At 31.8% G+C, this 25,707-nt stretch overlaps 1 protein-coding gene across 2 annotated transcripts in view; it reads left to right on the top strand.

Annotated features, from left to right (window-relative positions):
* LOC112683335 overlaps positions 1-25,707 on the top strand; it is a 401,285-nt gene that overhangs the window by 297,422 nt on the left and 78,156 nt on the right. For both annotated transcript variants that reach the window (XM_025554337.1, XM_025554338.1), the window contains one exon: positions 22,005-22,188. In XM_025554337.1, the coding sequence (XP_025410122.1) occupies positions 22,005-22,188 (184 nt within the window). The remainder of the gene's footprint in view (positions 1-22,004; positions 22,189-25,707) is intronic.

Here is a 25,707-nt window from a genome sequence, read left to right as displayed (position 1 = left end):
GAAGTTCAGTAAACGGAGGATAGGCAACACGGGTAAGTTATTTATTAGCCGTTTGTCAAAATATCCAATAACTTATTATTGGCAAATTGGATTTTTCCGAGATACCAAGTTGATTGAAATCCTTATTAAAAATTAAGTTAGCTTTCCATCAGATCTATGATCATAAAATTATTTCATTCATCACTCAATTCTTTATTTACAATTAATATTTTTACAATCATGGATAAATAAATAACGGGTTACCATGATACCGAATAATTTATCGATGGAAACACGACACATGGGCTTGGTTAGGTTTTCTTCCTTGGGCATTAAAAATGTAGCTATCCGCTAAAAAATTTTCCAGAGAATAAATCCAGTTTAAAAGCATAAATTTGCATTAGTTTAAGAAACGGTATTAGTGCGGCAATCGAATTTCACTTTGGTTTTCCCCTATGGGAATGAATCTTTTTGCGTTTAACAAAAAAACGGTTAGACATGCGGGGTGGCGTATATATCCGTCCCATAATATTATTTTATAATGCAACTACATGAATATTATTTATTTTATTTGTTTGTATAGAAAACAAAGCATCCGGTGTAGCAACACGTCAATCGTTATGTTTTCGATTTCTTATTTATTTATTTATTTATTTTGTATGATACGCTTAAATGTAAGACACTCGATTTCAGTTATAAGAACAAAAATAATAGGAGCAGCGTGCACAAATGTATTTATATACTTTTTTATTTATTTTGTTAATACACCGTTTTGCATTAGCGAGAAGCATATCAATAATATTCATAAAACGAATTACCGGACATTTTATTTTATTGCACGCGCCGTCCATTTACCCGCGCCGGCACATCACGCAGTGCGGTTATTATTATTATCATCGGGTAGGATCTCGGCGTTGTTATTGTTCTGTTTCACCACGGCTCCGTGTGCAGTGTTGGTCATGAAATTACTCCTCGTCAATATTGGATTTCGCGACGAATGTAAACACGCTGCGGCAGTCCACCGTAATTTCCCCGGGCGACGGCGGCGGTGGTCCTTTTAGTTTCTTTTTATGTTCTCCAAAACGACACGCCGACACTATCTTCCACGCGGTGGGGTTAATATATTTATTTATTTTTCTCTACCCCGCAAATGTTCAGTACCAGCTTAGATGGTTACAGGCAATCGGGATTAAAGTATTTACCACCCGTAAGTACCGTTGCACTGCGCTAAATCCCATACCGTGGTGAGCTAAGCAGAAAAAAAGTACGCACACGCGTGCGTGCTTACGTACGTATTATATATATATATATATAATTTTCCTATCCCGGCAAAACGATTAAGTAATGACCGTATAAATATATACTTGTAGTAAGATAACATCAAAAAATATGTTGAAATTTGGAACATGTGTAAAAATTCGCAAAAATCCTTCCGAGTGCGTGGAGGCGGCGGCGGTGAACGTATTATATCTGATTTCACGTTACCTGCGCACAGGCGCAGGGTAGTTTAAAGTTGTTTTTAATAATAATTCATTTTTTTAATAAAATTATTTGCAGTGTTTTTCCGCGAAAAAACACTGCAAATCGTGGTTCTAGTGTAATAAATCTTCTATTATCTTGTGCGGATTAAAAATAATTATGTCACGCCTGATTTGTTTCATGACACTCTAGCGCGTGAGTTTATTGCATTTATATAATGACTCACCGGATCATTGTCAGTTAACTATTAATATTGACCTATGACTATCGTGATATAGTTCATATGAATAGATAAACAATCGCAGTTTCATTTTCATCATGTATAGATAGAATTTCGTAAACATAAACTATGGTTTTTGCCATCTTACTCTTAAAGTATGTTGTAGTTCAAGTTCCGTCAAAATATGAAGATCGAGATGATATTATTGTTGTTTTTTATAAAACAACTATTATAAAATTTCTTTATTTGATTAGGATCTACAATTAAAACAACTACACATTATATCATGTATAAACAATTATGTAATTAATCGATCGCGGAAAACATATTATGTTACTGTATAACCATAGACAGCTTACTTTTATAAAAAATATAGGTATTTATTTTGCACATATATTCGTAAACACTATACTATATATTAAATATTATACGCATCATAACACATACAGAAAGTAAAAAGCTTATAATCAGGGATGGCCGCAGAAAAGTAGTTCAAGAAGGGGATGAATAGACGCTGAGTATCCGATATGAGTCGAAACCGGCTTTATGTAAAAAAAACTTCTCATTTTTTAACTGACAGAAAATCTCAGGAGTAGCAATTGCTCCTTCTGAGGGACATCCCTGCTTACAATATTATTATATTACTTTATTCCATGAACACAACCAGCAGCAACATATTTTTCTACGCAGTTCTATCGCGATAATAGTTATATCTGTTTAATCAGAACTTTTAAATAATACCTAATAAGTACGTTGATTAATATATATATTGAAACACGCACATGATCATTGCAACGACACTATTATTTTACAAACAAGTATGAATGAATAAACGTATGATGATGTTTACCTACACATTTGTTGCTGTTCATTCGTGTTTTAATCGTACCTGTTGCTATAATACTTTTTGTTAAAACGTATATTATATGCCGCAGTTATTATACCGAACGGTTTTAACGACCCACTCAAATATTTAACAGTTAATCGACGAATATCTAATTGATTATGGCTATAATGATGTACAGCTACTACGCTCAATACCCTAATCGGAATATTTCAATCGTATTACGTTAACGTATTGTACCACGCGAACCTATAAAAACGTTTCGAGACAGTTTATACGCTACGTTTACATGATAGCTTTGGTGTCTTTACTAATTTAATACGCAATATTCCCGTCCAACATGATTAGTATTTCTATTATGACGTTGAAAATGTATTCGATATTGTAAAATATTCACATTTATAATTTTTGTGAATTATTAACTGAGATTTTTTTCTTTTTTGTCTGCATTAAAAGTATTAAATATTTTTTAAAATTTATCCACCGATAGCCGATGACTGACAATCAAATCATAAGCGAGATATCATTGAATCAAATCATAAGCGAGATATCATTGAATCAAATTTTGTACCGGACAGCTATTAGTTTACGTTTAGTTTGAAACATTCTGCCAAAGGGTATTTGGGTGTTCAAAGCGATTCCTGTCGAAAAACCAAACTAAATATAAATACATACACGTGTATATGCAATAAGTTAAATCGCCAAACACCACACGTCAGTGACGTAGCCTTGGGGGGAGGGCTAAGAGGACTAATAATCCCCCAAACAGATTGTGTTTATGTTTATGTACTAAAGTAGTATACTTATATTTGGTGTTTAAATATTTTAAAGCGTTGATACTAACTAAATAATGTACTTACCTATTGCATATTACTTCTACTTACGTAGGTACCAGTACGTAGGTAGTACTACCTAGATTACTACTACTTTTTTGGTGATTATCGTGAGCGTTGGGGCGATTCTCGTCTAACATTCATATATTAATCACTATAGTTTTTATACTATGTTATACCTCGGATATACTATCACAGCTGACAATCGTTAATTTATTATTATTGTTAATTATATTTTAATAAATATTATTAAAACTATTTTAAAATGCTGGAAATACAATTTTAAATTTGGTTGTGGAGTTATAGGTGAACTCTTAACTTATAATGTTCTCAAAGCATTTCTTACCCAACCCACCCAGAAACAAAGTTTAGCCCCTTCCATTTAAAAATCTTGCCACTACCTTACGTAAAATACGTCCAACTCTAAGGTTCTCGTAGTCGTGTAATTACGAACGAGATCTCAAACGTGTCTCGGGTCGGAAGACCACGCGTATACAACTCACACACACCTGTGCAGAGCCGTACCGCGTACGTGCGCTTTTCGCGCCGCGGCACAAAGCACATGGTCAGCGCTGGACGTGCGTGCGCGTAGGGTGTGTTCGCATAACGTCAAAGTTGGACGGGGTTGTCGACTGGTCTGCCGCCGTGTACTTCCCCGTGGAGTCATTAATTAATGGAGGACCCGGAACGTCGTCCCTGGCACCGCGACGGGGCGACTGCGATGGCGCACGAGCGACCGATGGTCGTTGTACGCGCGGGAAAAGGGGCCGCGCCGAAGTGCCGCGCACCTGGCAATATTAGTTCGCAGGAAAACATCCCGTCGAGCCTTATAACTAATTCTTCATTAATCAAAACTTGTCGAACACTGAATGCACGCACCACGCGCACAATAACAACGCAAGAAAATATGTCTATTATTATTACAATATACATACATATGACGTGTATACGTGCGTGCGCGTGCTGTTACGAGCGCCTCCGGCTCGCCACCGATAGGGTAAAATTTAGATTTATTGCTTCGTCCTCCGGTCATAATATTTCACATCAGCCTTTTTGTACATTATTTCATCGTATATGCCTAGTGGACCTCGAAATTGCTGAACGGATATTAAAAAAAAAAAAAAAAAATGAAAGAACAATATATAATGACTGTCGTAGACCGTATTATAACTCTGCGTCTAGTCAAAAATCTTTTAGTCACCGAGATGATTTACAGCATTTTTCAAGTCTTATGCAGCAGTAAGTTCACACATCAACGCAATAATAGATTTTTTAAATGTATTTATACATAAATATTTCGTTATTATTGTTATTGGCTATTTCCTTTTTTTTTTTTTTTATAATTGAACGTTTAAGCAAAAAAATAAATGTTAATAAATGGAAATAAAGAAAATAGGTGATTATATCGGTTTTAAAAAAAATAAGTCGAAAAAAATAAAAAAACTGCAGCTATGTATAATTATTTTAGATTGTATTTGGAACTGTTTGGCAAAAATTAAAAATAAAATATAATACGTTTAAATTGAGGTTAAGAAATACAAACATTTTTCCAAATAATACTTTAATGTATTAACGGTTTATAAGGTAAAATGAGTTTATTAATTATTTATTAATAATTTCTCTGTGTAAAAAAAATACTATGCCATTGTATAATTTCAGCTACCTCTTATTGCTTATGCTCAACATTAATTTAGAGCTTAAAACCAATAGCGTTTTTAAATGATAAAACTTTATAAATAAACGTTCTCAGAGCTTGAATTTATTATAAGCACGAGAACGCTACAGTTTACTAAGTTTAATAGGTGTAGTAGGAAATGAATATTTTAATATTCGTTTGTAGAACTAATAGTAATAAGTTTTTTTTTCTACGTTCATCAGTAGACAATATGCAAAAATGTATTATATTTTTAAATTAAAACTTTATTTATTTTTATTATTTTTCTACACGATTTAAATGTTATATGTGGTATGCACGTGAAGATTACGTTTACTCGAATATTTTTAACGTTTACAGCAGTTTATGCGCTTCAATGTATAACATAATTTGACAGCCGTATTAGGAATACATACCCATATACAGTTTCCAAAGCTGATATCCAAAAAATTCGGAAATATGATTAACCGTTGTTGTCATTACAATAGTATATTTCAATTTTTTTTTCTGATAGAGAGGTTTCAAAATTTGCCAAAATGTAAGTATGTAAATATACAATAGTATAATAAAATATTTATTTTTACAAAACGAATAACAACGATAACACGTAAGAATCCCCTATATCAGATAATGGTGTAACAAGTCACAACGTTACATAATATAAATGTATTTAAACAATAAATGCATCGTATGATATACAACACAAGTTGATGTCTCATTCTTTGTATCTAAGTAGCAAGTTATTTATGACTTTTATATTGCAATATTTTAAATAAAAATATCATGATATCATGAACTATAATACATAATAATTCGACCGTAAATATCAATTTTATTTCATTTGGTACTAGGATGGAATCGAGACCCAGGATCCCCCTTTCACTATATACATACAATTTCCAAATAGAATATTTTTATTAGTTCAGCGATGCACGATCATCTTTTTATCGCTGTTATTTCTTACGTGAACAGTGAAAATCGATTAGAAACCATGTTTACAATACATTTTTGTAATAATCCTATCCAAAAATAATGTCAACAATATGTCATATTTTCGTGAATATATATAAGACCTAACTTAACTCTTAGTAAGTACTATGCTTGCCCGAATCATACGTTTTCAATATGCACTGTGACGGAATCAAAGAAACTACTTTTATATATTAAAAATATATTGCCGATTAATTTCATACAGTTTTCAATGGTGTTATTTACATTTTTTTTTTCGAAAATATACGAACGTCTGTCTTACGATCGAGGCCCGTACATAGGTATGCGTTGCGATGCGATGTACGTTTTGTAATGTATAGCGATACTTCTGGTTTCGAACAACATGAAGCACGGCTGTCGGTACCCAAGGGACCGCGAATACGTTATTATAACAGTTTTGAAGCGTACCACCATAACCATTTTATCTGCGTGATTCGCTCATCGCGGTTACGCGTCGCACTTTTACGAAATCAACGCGCGTATTCCCGAGTATTGACGATTACATGTATTAATTTTTCGCAGCCCAACGTCTATTCGGAACGTTTTTCAATAGTACAACAATTTTTCTTTTTTTTTTTCTTTGCGCGACTAAATGTCTCCACGTCTCATCGATCCATGCTTTTATGTGACCACGACACTCGTTGAATGTTCATGCCATAATACAGTTATTTATTCCTGTCCTTTCGAATCGACATTTCTCCCGACCGATGCGTGCACACGGAACCGCCATACAACCACGCTTGCGTTATCCCCATTGCATTGATTTGTATTACCAATATAAATAAATATTGAAAAAGAGAGAGAGAGATAGAGAGAGAAATAAATAAATGAATAAACGCTTAGTCTGGAACATCATTATATTTGTAATGTACGACCGGTTTCGAATTAAAAATCTATCATCAGGTACATACAGAGTCGATAAAATCGCGGCTATTACTGTTATTAATACTCGTTGTATACTTGACGTATGAGATATAAGAAAAACTGAGCTCAGGTCTCTCGTGCACATCGGTTATCGTATGTATCTGGCGGTCGAATCGAGTGTGCACAATTACGTCGGACAATATTTTTTCGGAAATCAATAATCATGCAGAGTGACTCGAATTAGATGTGAAAATAGTACGATTAATAAATGACGATTCGAACTCGGACGCGTATATAAAATACATACACGTTGTACTTGTCCGCGAATACAATTATAAAACGACAGTATGACGGTCGGATTTTTTATTTTTAGACTGATTTTTTTTTTTTTATTCCATAACTCCAACAATGTTTCATAATATTAACGCATTAAAAAAAAAAAAGTAACGGCTCTGGTAGCCTCGTTATAAAATTACAAAAAGGGTCCAAATGCTCTCTCAGTTAGTATGGCCAAATTAATGGATGGATATTCCACGTTTGTTTAACGAATTAAAAATAAAAATAATGAATGCTCGGTTATTAAAGTTATTATTTTTTTCCCCTGCGAATTAATCGTGCGGATCTAATCACTGAACATACTGTTAGTCACACACATACACGCGCACGCGTACGCACTCGCACTCGAACAATATTTTGTGGTATTCTAAGGTATTCTGCTCGTGTCAGCTCACCTAACTTTAGATGAAGTACAGTAAGTTTGTTCAAGTGTTGAAATCTAAGCCACGCACGAGTTGCACGCAAATTCATCGGCTCCGTGGTGCTCCACCGTGTCCGCTTCCCGCGGCGCATCAGCTGCGTATGTATACGTTATACGCATTGTTGTTTTCTCATTGGAAACCCTTCGGGATGCTTAAGTACTCCTGAATTTTATCAATCTCCGAGCAACGAACGTAAACGCCATATAAAATCCTAAACACTTATTGTTTAATTTAATGCTCTCCGGCAGCTTATAATTGATGATGTTGAGTACACACATGTCTATATTTCATAATTTGTTATTTCACCTCATCGCATTCTAATTGAGACGAATCTCTTACCCAGTTACTTCTTATTTATTTATTTATTTATTATACAACAGAGGTTTTGTGAGATATCACAACACATTATTGGTGTATTTTCTTATAGTAAATATACTCACCCTCGAACTACACATTTCACTTTTTATTATAATTTATATTAATAATAATATGTTGTATAAAGTAAAAGTACGTATAGATTTAATGTATTATTTTAAATATTTTATTTTATTTTATTTAATAAATACTTTTATTTTTTCAAAAATTGATTTTATTTGTATTAAAACTGAGATTGGTCGCTCGATTATTTTCTTAATTTATTTTAGCTATAAAATTAGTCTAAAACCATATAAAATATCATATTTTTATCCTAAAATTTTTAAAACTATTCATTTTAATTTTAAAAACACATTCAGATTTTTTAACAATATACAAACATTAATATACATTGCAAAAACATGCTAATCTTTTTAACTTTAATATTTTTAAAAACAATTTTTATGTATGAAAGTCATTCCATATTTTATAATTAATTGAAATTAAATTTGATACGGCGCAGAGAAGATAGAAATTCGCGGAAAAGTTAAATTTTATTAAAAATCAGTTGTTGAGTGAACATGCGGTGAAATGAATAAAAATAATATTACATAACGCATAATCAAATGATGGTTTTCAGGGTCAATATTATTACACATAAGACAGCCCCAAACCATTATAGACGATTGGATATTGTTTACATGATATTTAAAATTAAAATCGTTTTGACCTTTTCGCTTTCAATAGTAAAAAAAATTCGCATTTCGGGTGTACGTAAATAAAAGAGAAAAAAAACTTTTTTACCGAAGAAGAAAAAACAATGCTGGAGTTGGCTAATATGGTCATTCGTTTTACTTTGCGACCCGTCGGAGTTTATCATTTTTATTGCCGTTATATATTTTTCGCGGCTTACTCTAAGACACGCACAGGCTAGCTAGAACTTGTCCGTACAAAGAGCCTGACAACTTTTACACTGGCACACCACCGGCTTAAGAAAATTCACCAATGGATCATTGTCATTTGCGCTTCTGTGGACTCTGCGTGGAATTAACTCTTACTATTGTAAATACGTACATAAAAAGTAATATTATACCCGTTGTTCGTTCCCTCTTCAGCCCCATCTCAAAATTTTCCGGGAGCATTGTATCCTGTGACCTTGGTGTATGGTGTTCACGTGCTGCAAATTACCTTCACCGTGGTGGAGACAGCGACGTGTCCTGACCGCAGCAAAACATAACAGTTTTGCTCGATTTCGTTCGTGATCCTATCACATAGTATCACGATGTTATTTACGGAAGCGAAACACCGGGAATTCGTCTGGAAGTCACGTAGGATACTGCACCTCGTATGGTTACTAGTGCGCTGTGTGCGTTAATCGTAACGTGTTTGTTTTATTTTATAATATTATTATACACACCGAGTGTATAATATAGCTGATGAACTAAGGGCGATGGCGATGACAAGTTTGATAGTTCATAAGTTTGGTTACGGATGTCTAATTTAAATACGAAGGCAGAGAACGTCGAGAGCACGTTTCCCTGTTGCCGCCCAAGTTTGCGCGAAACAAGTTAAGTTTCCCGATGAGGGCGGACAACAACACCGCGTATTTTGGTATTCCCAGTTCGTTGTCATTCAAGATAGCTTTGTGATTATTTCGAAACATGATTTTAATTTGAATACATTCATTTTCACTACCAGTACCATAATTTTATATTACAATAAAAATATTAACAATAATAATAATAAAATAATTTTGTTTATAACAAAACAAAAACATAAACACTCCGCGGTACTAGAATAAAACAATAATCAAATACAAAATTGTTCTACCGTTTAAATTGTTTGGTTATGAAAATGATACACGTGTCAATTAATTCATATTGTAATACGTTGTGTTTAAAACGCTTTGTGAATTCCGAATCACGACACAATATTTAATTTGAAAATATTTTTAATTACATTTTTTTAGGTTAAATATATTACAGCTTTGCTGTAAGTACATATTACAATATTACTCATCAAATCACATATATATATATATATATGAGCAAGGTTTCTCACCGTGTTTTACCAATTTAAATACAGCAGTAAATATTAACATTTTATATTTTTTATTTTTTTCCATTGTATTTTGTGTTAGGTGGATGCATATATAACTACTAATAAATTTTTTATTTTCACCCTTTAATCACATACAAAAATTAACTTTCCAGTTTTTCTTATTATATAAACTTCAATTTATTCATATTGTGTAAGATGTTGTTCTAAAAACTTTAACGTAATATACATATATATATATATATATGTGTGTGTGTGTGTGTGTGTATACATATTTATTACTGTTAATAAATTTACAATTAAAAGATTTTTCATACCCTTTCTCTATAAATTAAAAAAAAAAAATTGAAAATGAACAGCCTGATTTAAATCGATAAAACATGGTGAGAATCTCTGTATATACAAATATACACAATGTGTGTGTGTAGGTCTTCGCCGTGACTTGTTTTGAATTATAGTTTAACTCTCAAATAAGAAGGAAATTTAATTTCGCATGATTATAATATTATTAAATTATTAATACTTTGTAAAATGTATCTCAATAATTATAAACTAATAGTTTTATATTTATCGATATAACATTGTAATTAATTTTTTTTTTTGTCACAATCAAATTACTATTATTAGATAATATAATTGATTTGATAATCGAGAAAATTCTTTGATTTGGTAATATCAAAACAACCATAAAAATTAAAATATTAATACGCAATGTTAATCAAAGTATTTATCTGTTTGCATATTTATACAAAAGGGTACACAAAAGTATACCCATTGTTTTCATTAAATAAACGAATATTGAAATATATACTCGTATATATATATACTAATATAAATTATATAAGCAATCACCAAATTTCAATTAAATTATAAAAATTATCATTGAAAAAAAAACCTTAACAAAATATAAGGATTTTATTTTAATTAAAATATTAAAAAATAAAATTAATAAAAATAATTTGATAGTGAAAACAAACAAGGAAAATCGTTACCAAATATATTAAGTATACAGGTCATTAAAAATAAATATAGTTAATTATACTCAATATTAATTCTTTACTGACATTTTTTGAACAGCCAATAGACATAGTTTTCGCAGTCCTATTCTATAAAAAAAAAAAAAACAATTATTCAAGATTTTCAGAATTCTCGCATGCATTTTTTTCATTATTACTTTCCTTAAAGTATAAATTTAAAAAAACAGAATAAATATTATATAGTAATATATATTCTATTCTATAGGAATAAATATCAAATTATTATAAAAAATAATATTATTTTTATTCCTTATTTGTATATACATCCCTCAATACAGTGTTTTATTTAAATAACATATATTATAATGAGTACATAGTACGAATTTCAATAAAATGCAATTTATCTTTTTCTTCTTTTTCTTCAGCTTAAATTTCCTTGAAGGACCTGAGCTGTCACCAGGGCCACATTTAGGGGGGGGGGGGGAAACTGGCTACAACTGCCCCGGGCACCAGTTTTTTGGGGGCCCCAAAATTTTGTGGTCGGAAATTTGCTCACTTGTGAATTATTGAACTTTAAAAATTATTTTGAAATTATTATTTTTTTTTGTTTTTAATAACAGTATCATAAATTAATGTTAATGAATTTATAGCAATATAGCTATCAGCGATCCAGAATATTATTAATATACTTACCTAATAGTAGTTTCCAAATTTGTTGTGATAATGTCAATAAACATAGGTTATTTATAATAATAAGGCGTATTATGTTATCACGTACGGCGTACGATGGCGTGCCTACTACACAAAAATAGCATTGATTTTAGAATATCTAAAAGGTTCATGAGGATCTATCTCCTCGTATATTTTCCAAGGGTAGGCCCTTTAGAGGGGCATCAATTTTTTATTTTGCGTCGGGGCGCAAAATGTCTAAATACGGCACTGACTTCCACAAGTAAGATTCTTCACCTTTCCCTGTTGAATGTTAATTCAATAGATGCGTTCACGTCCACTAATTGAATGTCCCTCTCCACGGCATCTTTCCATCTCTTTAATGGTTTATCCAGTGGTTGTTTTTTCTGTATCGTTGCAGTTGTGACTTTTTTTAATATCAGCTCTCCAGATATGTCCAAACCATTCATTCTTTCGGCTCTTAAATACAATTTTAGTAAATTTAATTTAATATTTGTTAGGGTTAATTTTTTAAAATGATTTTTAGGTTTCAAGTTTTATAAATTTATATTTTTAATGGATTTGAAAAATAAATAATCCTGAGTTTCAATCATGAGCACAGCCATCCATAAAAACAAATTAAAAATTTCAGAATTTTATAATTTGTACTTTTAGACAATAATCCGGATAAATCTCTTAAGGTGGTTTTACGTGCATTATTACTTTTTTTTTTCGTTTCATTAATTAATTTTTTTTTTTTAAATTCATGTATGAAGAATTAGAATAGATTCGGGACATATGTATGTTCACAAGCACAATGGGATATCTCGTTGGACATAATAAAACGTTGCATTGAATGCCATGCCATATGTATATATATATATATAAAGTATTCGCTAATAGCTACACATTTTCTTCTATTCGCTCACAAACTGCGTTCACACGTATATACTTGTGTGTGTGTGTAGGTACGCACTCACACAAATACATATATACACGATTTCATTTATATATATAAGTCCTCAGTTGTGGTGGCAGCCGGTGGTTAAGTGTTAGCGATTGAAGCAGAGAATGGTGGGAAAGAAAAGGGATTGTTGTATACGAAAGGAACATGAATGATTATGATGATGATGACGATCATTATGACTAGTGGTGATGGTGAGCTTACTCCGGCCCGAGTCGCGGTCTCTTGTTTCACGCACAAAAGGCGCCTTCGTCAAACGCAATAACATAAATCGACCGTTTGACCTTTTTACGAAAACTCTCCCCAGGCGTTTGGACGATTGGGGCCAAGCTACATGTATAATACACAGTGTACGCACGTGTGTGTGTGTATGTGTGTGTGTGTGTGTGTGTGTACTTCCAGAGAATATTAATTTGTCGAGAAGTAGACGCGTGCGAGATAAATCGTACCGATTTATATATCGTATTATTATCAGTTCTCGTCCGCACAATACATATACCTACATATAATACGAGTATAAAATAATAATTTTGCATCGCGAAGCTACCCTGCCCGACCGCCACGTGCTGATAGTAGCGTAAAACGCGTAGTGTTGTGCAAAAACAGTCGCGGAGACTGTCGGATGATAACCGTTTTAATAAATCGTTGAGTATTCATCGTGCACGAAACGTAAGGTAGAATATAATATTACAGCAATTATCATTATAACACCCTAACTGTATTTCGATTACACACGATGGGCGCGTATTGCAATGAAATATTTTTTTTTCTCAGACAATCTATCCTTATGTGCGAACAATTTTTCACTTAGTTGATCTTTTCTCGCATACACACTATTCTAAACCAGTACAATAAATTGATTAAATTACGAGTACAAAGATCTTGATAATTATACGCTCCTCATGAAAATCACTTAGACAAATTATTCGATATACAAAGCACTGCAAATGAGTATTTCCAGGAAACGTGCAGTATGAAATCTGCTCGTTATTACTCGTATATGTAAGCAATGTAATGGCTAAGCATATTTTTAGAGAAGGAAAACATTCATAAAAACGTTTGTTAATATTAACGAAGTATCTCTCTCTCCACCATGCCATTAAATAAAATAACAATACCAATGAAGAGTATCAATTCTAATTAAATTTACCATTCTAGGACAGTTTGCTGATTACTAGACTCCTAATATATAGACTCCAATTCGTAGTAAGTTTACGTGTTTAATTGTATTCATTATGAGTATTAAAATTGAAAATAGTGCGTAGTAAGTCATCAAAAAGAAAATGATTCTCATCAGTAAATATAAGATTGCATCTTAATTTTTTTTTTTTTATCGAAAGTGATAGTTAGAATATTAAAAAATAAAGCTATTTCTCTTTAATTGTATTAAGACCATTAAGGCAATGCGATAATAATATACAATACTAAATAAATTAAATCGACTATGACTGATAATAATATTATTGCCGTTATTCGTATATAGATACATTATATATATATATATATATATTGTGTACCACGGCCGTAATAAATACATTAACATAAATTGTATTGAATTACCGTGTATTAGAATTGATGTTTTCGTCTAAATACTTGCAAACAATATATGTATTGGCGGTTTAGGGATAACAATTAACATAACAATTTGACTGTGCGTATATGTGCTAACATTATTCATTAGATAATGGACATACCACACGCTACCATCATACTAAAAGAAAATATGTAATCATAACTGTAATGTATAGTTGCGAATTAGTAAGAAAAAAAAATTGGCGATGTGAGCAGGGAAGCTTTTCCGGATAATGAAGAAGACACGCATTGAATTTAAAGACAGAAGGAGAATAATACATAAACTATTTGTTAATGAAAAAGCTGTAATAATAGGGGGAAATGAGGCATTTGGAGAAACCAAAAAATAAAAAGCATTACAAAAAGGATGTAATTTATCACGTTTCACCATTCCATTTGAAGCATAAAATATAAATGTTGAAAGACCTGAATTACAAAAATATTAGTAATATTATTATTCGGGGCGAATAGAATATTGGACTTATGTGGATAACTTTATATTCCTTGGAAACAAAATTATCAGCAACGGTATAAGTAAAACTAAAACAGATATTAAAAAGTTTTAGAAAAATCCTAAAAATTAAATTGTTTTAATAATATGATCATTTTGAATGAAATTATTAGAAAAAAAAATCGTGTAGGAAAAAAAAAAATTTTTTATTATTATTATTTATTATTATTTATTTAATATGGGTAAGACAATTTCGGAAGGAATTATGCATACGAGTAATATTTATTATAAAATGATACATCAAACAGACTCCAGGAAGATAGTAGTAGTTGTATACGAAGCAAATTATATGAGGTGTAAGAAAAAGGATCTTGCACAGAATTGAAGAAAGTTGTTGTAGATAGGAAGAATAATGGAGGAACATTACATCATTAAGCCAATCGGCAAATTGAAAACAAAAGTTGAACGTGCGGTTTCGTCATCCGTAAAACGTTCGATTGTTTGTGCGTTTCTCGTCAATCTTTCTAAACGTTCTGTGTGATCGCCGTCGTCGTACGCCACTCAAACATCGTCAGTGTGTCACTTCGTCATTCCTGAATTTACGATTGTATTCCACTCACGGGATATTAAAGGATTCCGATGCACCATCAAGTGAATGTTATTATTTAAGAAAATAAAAGTTGATACCTATTATATTATTTCACCGTCGGTGCCCTGCAAGGGTACACAGCGTCTCGACAGCTAGAACAATATAAATGTTTGTACCTTTATGCATATGTACTCGGTTTATACTGATAGAATATTCTAATCCGTATTGGCAATTTTTACGCACGGGACCACTACACATATTAGTGAGGATGAAAGGAGAAAATGGGGGAGAAGGGAAACAACGGAAAGACCTGCTGCCCCCGCGTACGTGATAGTATCATTGGAAATCATAAAGACTTGTACATGGAAAAATAATACATATGTCTACGCGTATGTACTACATGAGCTTAGTCACAATACTCTCGACTATCACGGTAATCTGGCGTATGCGGAAACACAAAGGACTGCGACTAGTCTTGTTATGAGGGGGGGGGGAATAAGAGGAAAAAAAAACGAAAACAGAAAGAATTAATGTTTTTCTCTCGCATGTGCCCTACCCCGACACTCTATTATTCGGATCCGTACAGGCAATCCCTATGTCTCTTTCACCGCTATTATTGTTGCGTATTGCTCCGGGAGAGCATGTGTGGGTGCTGGACGATGGCGGAGATGACGAAAATCTCCTGCGACAGAGATGATAGTATAACTTTCATGAAGACGACCGTCCCATATATATAAAAGATAATAGTATAAATACATACGAGGGTATTGTTGAGTATAGACATCGCAGAAAATCGATTCGGACTACAAAGGTATCATTAATTTTCCGCGGCTTTAAGTAAGTTTTGATAATGCTAAAAATAATATAATCAAATTAATAATAATAATAATAATAATAATAATAATAACTCAAAACCCGTACTCGCATCTGTAGCCGGCCTTTATGTTATTAAACACACACTCGTGCATTGATCGGGAGAATTTACGAATATAATAATATTATAATAACGTATTCGGCGTATAGAGATGAAAATCAAAATGGAAAACCTATACTGCCAGCGTAAAATTCGATGACGATAGTTACCATCTCATTTTGAAATAACTCGGAAGCACTACGGAAAGGGATGAAAAATAAAATTAATAATATTAGTTTTAAAGTAAAGAATATAAAATTGAGAGAAACGTCTGGGAATACTTTAAAATGTTTTTCTCACTCGGTTATACTTATTATTTTAAACAACTAATGTTTTCTTAAAACTTTTTAGCATTATTTTTTGTTTAACTTTAACTTCTAACGCTTATACTTTTTATTTTATTTCTTTATTATTATTATTTTTGTTTATATGTTAATAACTAAAACGCGCTAATATGCTTATGCATCGATATATTTGGTTTCGAATCCCCCTTTGACTCTTCACTTTGTAATTTATAAATAAGATTTAACTGCACGTACTCTCATGAAAAAATGTATATGTTATTCGATAAAATAATACACAGAAAGTCATAATTTTCTGTTACCATATTTAACGAATCATTTTAAACTACTATTCTGCAATCCAAATCATTATACTCATTTATAAACCAGCAGTGTTCCTCTGCGGCAAATGAAAATATTTTTAATCGGGAAAATATCTAAAATGTGAAAAATGAATTCACATTACCGCTTGCATATTTCATCTCTTTCCTCTACTTGTATATATTACACTTAGTCTGAAAATTTTCATGTACATATTTATTATAATATGAGCGCCAACCACGCACGCCACCGTAGCACAATGCACGAACTCGTAATTATCGCAGTTATGTTGTTACGTTAAAAGTATAGTTATTATTGGTTATAATTGATTCGAAGACGAATGTACATGCGTATGTGTATATTAGTGCAGAGAGGTGTCTTTTGCGAAAACCACTCGATTGAGATTGATGGCACGTCGTATTTGGTACGTTTCCAATAGTATAATATACGCTTTTACACACTATCCTTAGATCCGATCGAATCGGTCTTGAAGGCGTTGTTGAGCCAGAGAGTCAATTTTCAAACAAGATTTCCTTGCAAGACGGGTGGTTCGCGGCGTGTATCGCCACACTATTCCGAAACGGGTAGTGTGATAGGAGGGTAATTGATACGTGCATTTGTAACGCCCTCCATAACGGGCAATAAATTGCGCTCGCGGCGGAGGTTCGATCGACGTGGATAAATATACACTTTGTAGACGAGGGATGCTGCTGCAACATTTCATTAATTTCCATACGCATTATTTGTCAGCCGCGAGGTAAGCAAACGACAGCAAGACAAATGAATTCAATTCCTATGGGCCTGTTAGTGATTCTTAAATGTTCGCACCGACCGCGGTGGGAAAATATCTACGCCCGCACCGTTCAGAGATGTATCCATGGGCAGTACAACACAACGCCAGATATAGTTCATATGGTCGTGGCAAGCGCGTGCCCGATGAAGTGCTCATGTGATGGTCAAATCGTCAAATCATCTGTGTACATCCGCCGCCCCCGTGTCTCCGACGTAATCAGTGTAATGCGAAATGTAATACAGTGATATGGCAGCGTAGCGCTGACTCCTATCCCCCGAGAGTGAGTGTTATAATTGTTTATTGTCCTCCCCCTCCTCTGCACAGGTACCCGTTTGAAATATTTCCGAGCACGTATAATTATTTATGAAAACATATACCCAACGTTATTATAATATTTGACGTATGTTTTATATTCGCTTCGTTTTGCAATAAAATATAATTGCCCATTTCGTTCAATACAGCAGTTTCCAATGATACAGTAAAAACAATATTTATTATTGCACACTGATACGATATTTTTTTTTTTGCATAGTATATTATTATATCGTATAACAATTAATTCATACACTATAAACGGGCATCTGATACGTATTTTTATAAAACGAGGTATTATAACGTAATAGTACGTGTCGACAAACAAATATTTACCACTGAAGTGTTTAATTATATAAGTACCGTTTCTATTTTTTCGCTCGGAAAAATAATCAATACACTTCAATGTTTAGTATGAGATTAACGTTGTTACGCTCGGTCAGAAATAAATCTTCATTACAATACGTTCTTATTAGTTGATCTTATATGATGTGACGTGTACGTTTACGGACGCTATGAGTTTAGTACGGCTCTAGTTTAGTAGCATTAAAGTCTTCGGGTCTTTTGTCTACGCGTCTCGCTTCATCGACAAATGAAATCATCTGCATCGCGCGTATCCGGTGCCCGTCGATGACTTAATCCTATAATTGGTTCTTCGGATCGGATAGATTTAAGCACAGTTGACCAAGTGAACTTTTCGCGGTAAGAGAGTGGAAAAGGTCGACGAGATCGGTGCTAAAACGGAATCAATAGAAGTGTTGCGGAATGAGAAAAGCGAGGCGTACTGCTGCACGTGGCGGCCTGTTATTATCAAAGTTCTATAACCATACGATAGTGTGTTAAAATCACTGGGAACGGGGTGGGAGGGGGTGGGGTATACGGGTCAAAATGTTTTGCTCAGACCTACACAAAAAGGAAACATTTAACTAAAACTGCTAAAGTGTCTGGCTGTTATACGGTTCGGCAATATTATAAACACAATGAACACATAGCCGCGGATTAAGACGGCGCCGCGTCGAAAGAAAATAAATAATAGCCAGCGACCAGAGGGATATAATCGAATCGGGTCCGATTCGATGACCGACGAGACCGTTTGTACCGTAAACCATTGGCCAGCATTGCACGAATACCGCGAGCGTGCTGCAGTAGCGGTTACGTAACGTTGGAACGCGATTGCGCGTGTGGCAAAAATCGGTGTCGATCGTACTGCACGTCGTTCCCAGTGTGTTCACGTTTAATGACCTTTATTCCTAGTTGTATAATCAACATGCACGTTATGCAAATACAGTATTTTTTGTGTTGACTATTTTACTGTCAACGTTTCGCAGGTGGGAGGGAGGGTGTCTAGTCTGTTTCGTTTCAGATGGAAAACTAAATCGAAAAAATGTATTCTTAATATTTCACACGTGCGATAAAATATCATAAAGAAAATATGGGAGTCAGTCATCAAATTAATCGATTTAATACAATCATTATAGGTAATTAATATACGTTTTTATTTTTTATTATTATTTTCCAATGGTCGTGTAGCTAAAACAAATCAGTAAAACATGATAAGTATAAATTTATAAAAGTAACGGTAATACTGGTCAACGCGCATAACTAAATATCCGTACTAACTACCAAATGCTAATAATAAACTCTATAGCTAAAGAACAAACTATAATCGTTCGATTATTGTTAATTAATTCTATATCCCTTAGAATATTTGTATTGAGTGAAAACTCGAATGTATATAAATGCCGAAATCGAAAAGAACAAATGTTTAAGAGTAACAATTGTTACATAATACGCTATAAAAATTCTAAATTTATTTTCTATATATACATTGACGAGGGTCCGTAAGAAATGATACATATTGTACTAGTATGTGATTACATTGAAAAAGGTACATTGGATTCTATTGAAAAACATAAAAAAAAAGGAATAGATGATTGAAATTCAATCTCATTGACAGTCGAAGAAGAACGGATAAAAGTGTGACAAATATCAAATATAGTCTTTCAAAATGGAAAACACAACAAGTTTTATTCGTGAACAGTTTTATGAGGGCTAAAACTCGTTTGCTCACATTTATCTTTTTTTACTACTCGTTTACACAAAAAAAAACAACTGGATCGCGCACAGACATTTTAGCTACTTGTGACGACGAAAATCTTCTTAAAATACAATTCGTTTGCACAAGCAGATAATCAGTAGATAATTGGTATTTGGTACTGATCATACTAAAGGTTATTCATTTGTTTGGTTATATATAAAAAAAATAAATGTTCACACTACGTTTAAGGGTACTTCTGATGATTTATCTTGTCATTGCTTGTTTATTATACTCCACATGATTATGAGTATTGGTCACTTTCATGATTGTGTTTAATTTATTATCATTAACATTCGCAAAACATTTTTTATTTGCACCTGTGTCTAAAATTTGAATCGCTACTATGTAAGATACGATATTACTTAATTTATAATTATCAACGCTATGATTCAAATACTATTTTCCTTGTCACGTTTCAGAAATTTTAGAAATTTTTACGAATATCTTAAGTCACACGAATTACATATTTTGACACTTATATTCAATAAATATACTTAAATACTACTAAAAGTACGAAAAATTCAAAACCATATAATTAACACAAACAAATATAAGATAAATTTTTATTTCTATCGAATATTTGTTAATTTTTACTGCAATTTGTGGCCGATATATATATGTGAGTGTGTGTGTAGTTGTGCGCAAACGATCCTTACGCATTCAGGTTAATGACGATTTTCAAGTAAACAATTTTGAATGTGCGCAGCGAAAGAGTTGGTACCTTTATGAGGGATATTAAAAAATAAAAGTAAAAAAAAAATTATTGGTTGTGAATAATATATATTATTTGTAATAGTGGTTGATGTAAGAAAGTTTTGTGAACAGCTAAGGCTCTTGAAAGACTGTTAAGCTGAAGACGAAGAAGAACATATTTAAAATATATCTCTGGCTTTAGAGTATAAAATATTTATATATTAATATTTGTAATCGTTGAGCTATCATATTTTTATATTAGAAACTATTAATAAAAATAAAAAATTAAAAAATCATATCCTACTGTTTAATAGTTATTGTTAATAATGCGTAAAAATGAATTATTCATTTCTTACATACAAAGTATAAAGACACATTAGTAACTAACATAATGAATTTAAAACAGTAGTGTAGCAGTAGACGTATAATAATAATAACAATTATAATAAGACGGTATATATTTTAAGCAGATTAAACGAATACGAGAATGAATTAAGAATATAAGAGTAATGTTAGAGTATTTTATACTGTTAGGTTTTATGTTAATTTGTGTAAATTAAATTCGGCCAGCTGTTGGTTGTTTACCTATTCACGCCGAAAATGATAATGAAGGTCGAAATAATTCCTGTGTTTACATTTATTTGTCGGTCCCATGATTTACAGGGTATATACTATATATATAGTTTAAATAAATAATAAGTCTTTAATCATTATTTATGTTAAGAGAGAAATTTAGTCTATTGTGACAATTTTTTACAATTTAGTTATGTACATTCATTTTAAAAATAAAAATAAAGTTTTACTGAAATTGACCGATTTTTTGGGCGATCTTGATGTTTTCAAACCTCGACATTTGATTTATGGTTTGTATACACCAGGTATATCTATATATATATATATATATATATATATATATATATATATATATATTATCATCATGTGAAATGATTTTATTTTAAGCGTTTATTTTTGGCACGTCACAATAAATCTGCGATGTAATGTCTCTGTTCTCTCGTGGCACAGCATACAAGGTCCCACTATATTATTATTATATAATTTTTTCGCAAACATTTATGGATATACATGTATATATTATTGCATTCACTGTGAATGTGTTTTATTGATGAATATAATTCTTTCTAAAAATCAACCTAACCTAACCTAACTCACGGCATTTTTCAATCAAACTACGCCTGTATAATACTAAACATTCATTTTTTTTTAAACGATATACAAAGAACTTAATTTTCTTTGCATAAACTGTCGTTAATATGTATATACAGCGAGTAATGAATTAGAGTCATAAAGAATTAACAAATTTTGTGTATTTGTTTTCAGACCATAATGCAAATACAAAAAGTTCTTCTGTTCCTGTGTGGTGTGCTGGTCACGATAAATTATGGCACCTGTTGTCAGTTGTCCGAGTTCATGTGCGATACTGGCTATTGTGTAGCAATGGACAAATTCTGCAATGGCAATGATGATTGCGGCGACAAGTCAGACGAACCCCCGTACTGTTCACGTAAGTTTTCCCACGATCGTGTTCAACATCTAAATACGAATATAAATTAGTTATGTAATTTTTTCTTATTTTTAATTTCAAACATAAAATGATTACCGTCGGATTTTTATATTTATTTTATATAAAATAAGTGAATTTAATAAAATATACATAACATACATGGAAATTATACATGATGAGGGAAGCCAACTAGTATGGGAACCAACTAATGTTGTAAAAAGATATTTTATAATCAAAATGCATCATGTCTCGACACCGTGTTGTATTTTTAACTGATAAAGCGAATTTTTGGGTACAAATATTCTGGTTACGATAAATATTGGTGGATTTGCTCGATTATTAAATTTATTGCTAAATTATTTAGAGATATTTTTAGTTGTAACTCAGATTGTTTCGATTTTTAAGTCGTTATAGATTGTGAAGTTTGAAATTTACTATAGTACAAAATGTATTCACCAAAGGGAAGTTGGATAGATTAAAAAAAAATAATAATAACTTAAGCTTAATGTCTATTAAACGATATATCTTATACACATGCATCTGACAAAATGTAGAATATCTAATAATTTATTACTATTATGATATACAGTCTTCGATTGCGCACCGATTTAGTTTTTTTTTTTCTAAGAGTTCAACACAATAATATTATATTAATATATTTTCATGGAATTTTCTCATAATCTTGTTGAAACCGTGTTTGAGGGCGTGGTTAACGTATGGTATACATTTAATATAATGTTATGCTTCGTCGGTTACATGGTATTTGCGTTCGAAATGTGAATTCGTCCATCTTACGATTTTTGAACACGCTCGACACGAGACATGAGGGTCGTGTTTATCATGAAACATTAAGTCAGTATTTATAAAATCACACTGTTCACTGATGGATTTCGCATACGTATAAATAGTTCACAAGTTAAATAAAAACGAAATAATCAATATAATATATGCTTACCGTAATTCAGACCAACCATGGTTGAGTATTAAATACTCAATTTATTATGGTGTTTCAAATTCACGGTATAATTATGATTTCAGTATGTTTTTACTTGTAAGCATCTCACATAAAATTCACGTATCGAATCATATCGTGTATGATAAACGATAGAAATCGATTGAAAATATATTGTTTTTTTTAATTCCATACAACAATATTTAATAGTAGTTGTATTGCGTTTACTTCTCGACCCATTGAACTTGCTAAAATATTTCTACTTTTTTTTTCACTATTTAACGAACGCGTATATCATCACGGTCAATTATTTTTGGTGTCCCATCAACTCCAACGTTAATGATAACATTCCACCGATATAAATAGTACTTCATCCGAGCATATAATACACAGAAAGTTTCCTACCGAACATTAAATCGTAAGACACGACGAGACGATTTATTGCGTGCACTTCACCAGTCCAAATCGGTTATTATTGTTATCATATGTCTTCGTGGGTCTTACGAATATGTGTTCTTCTTTGCTATATTTGTCTATAATAGTAATAATATTTATAGTTCAATGTTCACGTAACAAGAAGACATACCATTTTGTTTTTGTGCCAATAAGCGCAGTCAGTTTTTGTGTACAATACGTGATTCAAAGTGGTGTCATGGAATGTAGATAAGTCGTGATACTGGTAAAATATACTCGAATAGTATAGTTCGACATACAACTTTAATTGTTAAATTATGAAACCCGAGTTACTTTACGTTTGTCAGGCGTTTGATTTCTAAATGTTCTAAATTAATTGTCTCAGTTGAGTCCATAGACCTGGACTCTGTATATGAAAACAGAATTAGGTATTACAATTGCATTTTATATATTACATAGTTAAACGTACATTTATATATTGTGATCACATTCCATTTTGTATATAACATGTAGCACTAAAAGATAAATATTATTTTATTTTTTTTTTCGACTAATTTAAGAATAAAATATATTTTCATAAACACTGTGACGTTTCCTAAACCATTATTTTTAAAAAATACGTGCTTTATCTAATATTTACTTGAAAAGTAAATATTTATTTTTATACCATTATCGCATGGTTTTCCTAAAATTGGTTTACACTCACATATAATATTATATTTCATGTTTGAATTTATAATATCTGTATAATTATTATTTTATAACTAAAGTTTTTGACATTAATTAAATATTAATAATGTACTATACCTACACATCCTATCGGTGTTCATTAAAAGTATAAATTTATATAAAGTATTTTTATTTTCTTGTACATTTTTTTGAAGATCATTAATGCCACTACCTTTATAAACATTATTTTTGTTTTATAACTATTTTATATAACTACTCCACATTCGAATTCTAAAAATCATTATACGTTAAAACTTATTTAAAAAATAACGTACACAGAGATTCGTCGTAAACCACAAAGTACGAATAAGAAAAATATAAATTTTTAGTTCAGCATATTAATTTATTAAAACAGTTGTAAAACTTTTTACATCACGAACTTTTACCGAGAATATACACGTGTATACGTACCAATAACGTAGCACCACCGATGCTGTGTAGTACTAAAACCGTGAAATTATCATTTTTTATACGTTGTCATCGTCATCGTCATCAGGAACTGTTCATAACCAAACAAACAATGTATGAATATAAATACTTATCATCAAAGTACTTTACCAACTCAATCACGATTAACTTGCATTACGAAATAACAAATTTATAAATCATAATACTACACAAGATAAACTCAACCGATATGTTTTAAGATATATCTGTACTGCATTGCGCAGGTATACATTATGTGTTATATCGTGAACGCACGTACGCAGTTACTCTCATTTCGCATATGAATTATAATATAACGAATAATTTCGATTCCGTTAAGTGTATCAGAATAATAATTATAATAATACCTTCAAATTCACGGCAGAAATTTAAACGAATACCGATATTTATGTATTGTTTCCGCCTGAATCGCAGCAGAATAGTTTAGGTGTCCACCGTTGATGAACGTGATACGTGCTTCGGTAAATGGTATTGTAGTATTGCTCTTGAAAGCAATGTACTATTTTTCTCGAAATATCGTTTTTGAACGAAGGAAAAGTAATAAGTTAATATTTTTGAAGAATTTCTTATATAGTAGAAGACCCAAACTTCCTTATAAGGTAAATTGAACAAAAGTTCAATTTTAATTAAAATAAAATTAAATAAAATTAAAAAAAATTAAAATTAAAATAAAATATAATTCATTTTTAATAAGACGGTAATATGTGGCCGCCCAAACTTCCCACTCTGTTTCGTGCTACCGCACCGCGCCGCAGCCTTAGTATCGAACCGATACGTATCCACGGAAAAATTAATATTTCTAATAACTATTTAATTAATTACATTTTTGAACTTTTCTCGTTAGATGGCTCGTCTGCACAAAAAAATATTCGCGTTTAAAAAAAAAAAACTGTGCAAATCGGTCCAGTAGAACTTCAGATATAATTGTCATAAAAATCACCTCTCCTTTTATTAATATAATAGGTAACGCTCGAAAA

Source organism: Sipha flava, unplaced genomic scaffold (assembly GCF_003268045.1).
Source record: "Sipha flava isolate LNK unplaced genomic scaffold, YSA_version1 224_pilon_pilon, whole genome shotgun sequence".
In the NCBI taxonomy this organism is placed as follows: Eukaryota; Metazoa; Arthropoda; class Insecta; order Hemiptera; family Aphididae; genus Sipha; species Sipha flava.
This window is presented reverse-complemented; position numbering and strand designations above follow the sequence as displayed.